This window comes from Suricata suricatta, chromosome 2, assembly GCF_006229205.1.
Source record: "Suricata suricatta isolate VVHF042 chromosome 2, meerkat_22Aug2017_6uvM2_HiC, whole genome shotgun sequence".
In the NCBI taxonomy this organism is placed as follows: Eukaryota; Metazoa; Chordata; class Mammalia; order Carnivora; family Herpestidae; genus Suricata; species Suricata suricatta.
Genome location: NC_043701.1, coordinates 115,097,362 through 115,099,110, shown reverse-complemented (window position 1 = coordinate 115,099,110; position 1,749 = coordinate 115,097,362). Strand labels below are relative to the sequence as shown.

Sequence of the window (1,749 nt, the reverse complement as noted above, 5' to 3'; positions counted from 1 at the left end):
GAGGAGCCGGCCATTCCCAGCCCCGCGCAGCCCGGCCCGGCACGTGACGGCCAGGCATAAAAATAAACGCTCCCCGGGTCGGGGCCGTGGGGCCACCCCTTCCCGCGCGCGCGCCCCCCGCCCGAGCGGGGCCTGGGCTCCGGCCCGGCGCCTACCTCTCGGACTTGGTGAACTTCCGGAACGCCTGTCGCAGGTCGTGGAAGGAGCGGTAGGTCTGCGGCTCGGCCGAGATGCCCTGCGCCCGGGTGGTGCGCGGCCCGATGTGCGGCGAGGGCGCGGGCAGCACGGACTGGCATTTGTGCAGCTTCCGCCGCAGCTCCTGGATCTCCTCCTCCTTCTCCGACAGCCGCTTCTCCAGCTCCTTGATCCGCTCCTCCTTGAGCATGAGAATCTGGGCAAAGTCCTCCTCCAACTCGCTCATCTTCCTCCCCGGGTCCCTCCGCCCAAGTTTCCGCGGGGACCGGGGCGGCGGGCGCGCCGAGGGAAGCCGGGCGGGAGAGGGGAGCCGCGGGCTGCGAGCCCCTGGTGCCGAGCGGACGGAGAGCTCCGAGGGCAGGGACGAGACGTCTAAGCGCGCCGGCGAGGAGAGGCAGAGTGCTAATCCCCAGCCTCTCGAGGGAATAGGTGATTATCTTTCATTGAGAAGCCAATTAGAGCCGCCGGGCCTCCCCCGAGACCCCCTCCCCCGTGCCCGCTCCCGGGCGCGCCGTGAGAACCCCGCGCGCGCGCCGCCCCGCCGACAGCCTGGGTGGACCAGAGAGCCGACTCTCACCCCATCGCCGGGCGAGCGCTCCGACACGCTATATGGTACCAAAGGGAAGGGGTGGGGTGGGGGGAGCTCGATGCCACTTGATCCTTGAAATAGCAACAATCACCATGTGATCTGGCAGATGACGCAGCGCTTGTAACTGGAGCCTAAAGACTTTGTGGGGTGTGTGAGAGAGACAGGGTGAGAGGTTTCATAAATACCGGACCGCCCTGGGACAGCAACCTGCATTAATTCACCTTGCTTTTCACTTTTCGCTTCTCTTCTGCTCTGGATAAGGTAGGGGGGAGCGGGGGTGCGTGCGCGCGCGCGAGTGTTTCTCTCACTAGGAAGTCCTGGGGCTTTGACCCCCAACAAAGGCAAGGCACTGGCAACGCCAACTTTTTTTCAGCCTAAAATTTTACTGGAAATCGTCAGCTGTTGGTAGGAAAGATGAATGAATATGCATAAGGTAATGAGCCAAATGTTTGGCGGGGTGAGGGGAAGGCCATTCCACTGGGCGCTTCTCGGAGCCTGGATTTTATTTCATCTGCTGCAATTAAAATATGTACATCGAGCATCCGAATTAAGTTGCTGCATCGTTTTCCGTGATTGGGAAGTGGCGTCCGCCCTGCCTAACGGCTGGCACACGCGACCAGTGCCAGGTTTAGGGAGAAATTGCTTCTGTAATTTGTATCACCTGTGTATCCATCCCCTTACCCTAAGCTAGAGGCATTCTTCTACCTTTTTGAGCCTATTTGCTAATGCCTAAAATTTCTTAAATGTGTGTGTGTCGCAGACAGCCTTTTTCATAACATTAATCACTGTTTAAGGGTTTATCTTCCACGGTGGGAGGAATGTGTCTTCAGGTAATGATCAACAGATCAGTAAATCTTTTTTAAAGGGGAAAAAAAAATAGTTGCAGACTAAGATACCCAAGGACTGTCTCTGAAATTACAGCTTTCCTTAAAAAAGAAAGATCAGCATATAATCACTGGCTACTT

The 1,749-nt window shown here is 57.8% G+C and overlaps 1 protein-coding gene across 1 annotated transcript in view; it reads right to left on the bottom strand.

Annotated features, from left to right (window-relative positions):
- The window catches only part of PRKG1 (protein kinase cGMP-dependent 1), a 1,238,870-nt gene extending 1,238,176 nt beyond the window's left edge, over nt 1-694 (bottom strand). Inside the window, exon 1 of the mRNA XM_029931713.1 lies at nt 156-694. Within this exon, the coding sequence (XP_029787573.1) occupies nt 156-421 (266 nt within the window). The 5' untranslated portion in view covers nt 422-694. The remainder of the gene's footprint in view (nt 1-155) is intronic.
- Nucleotides 695-1,749: the final 1,055 nt, after the last annotated feature.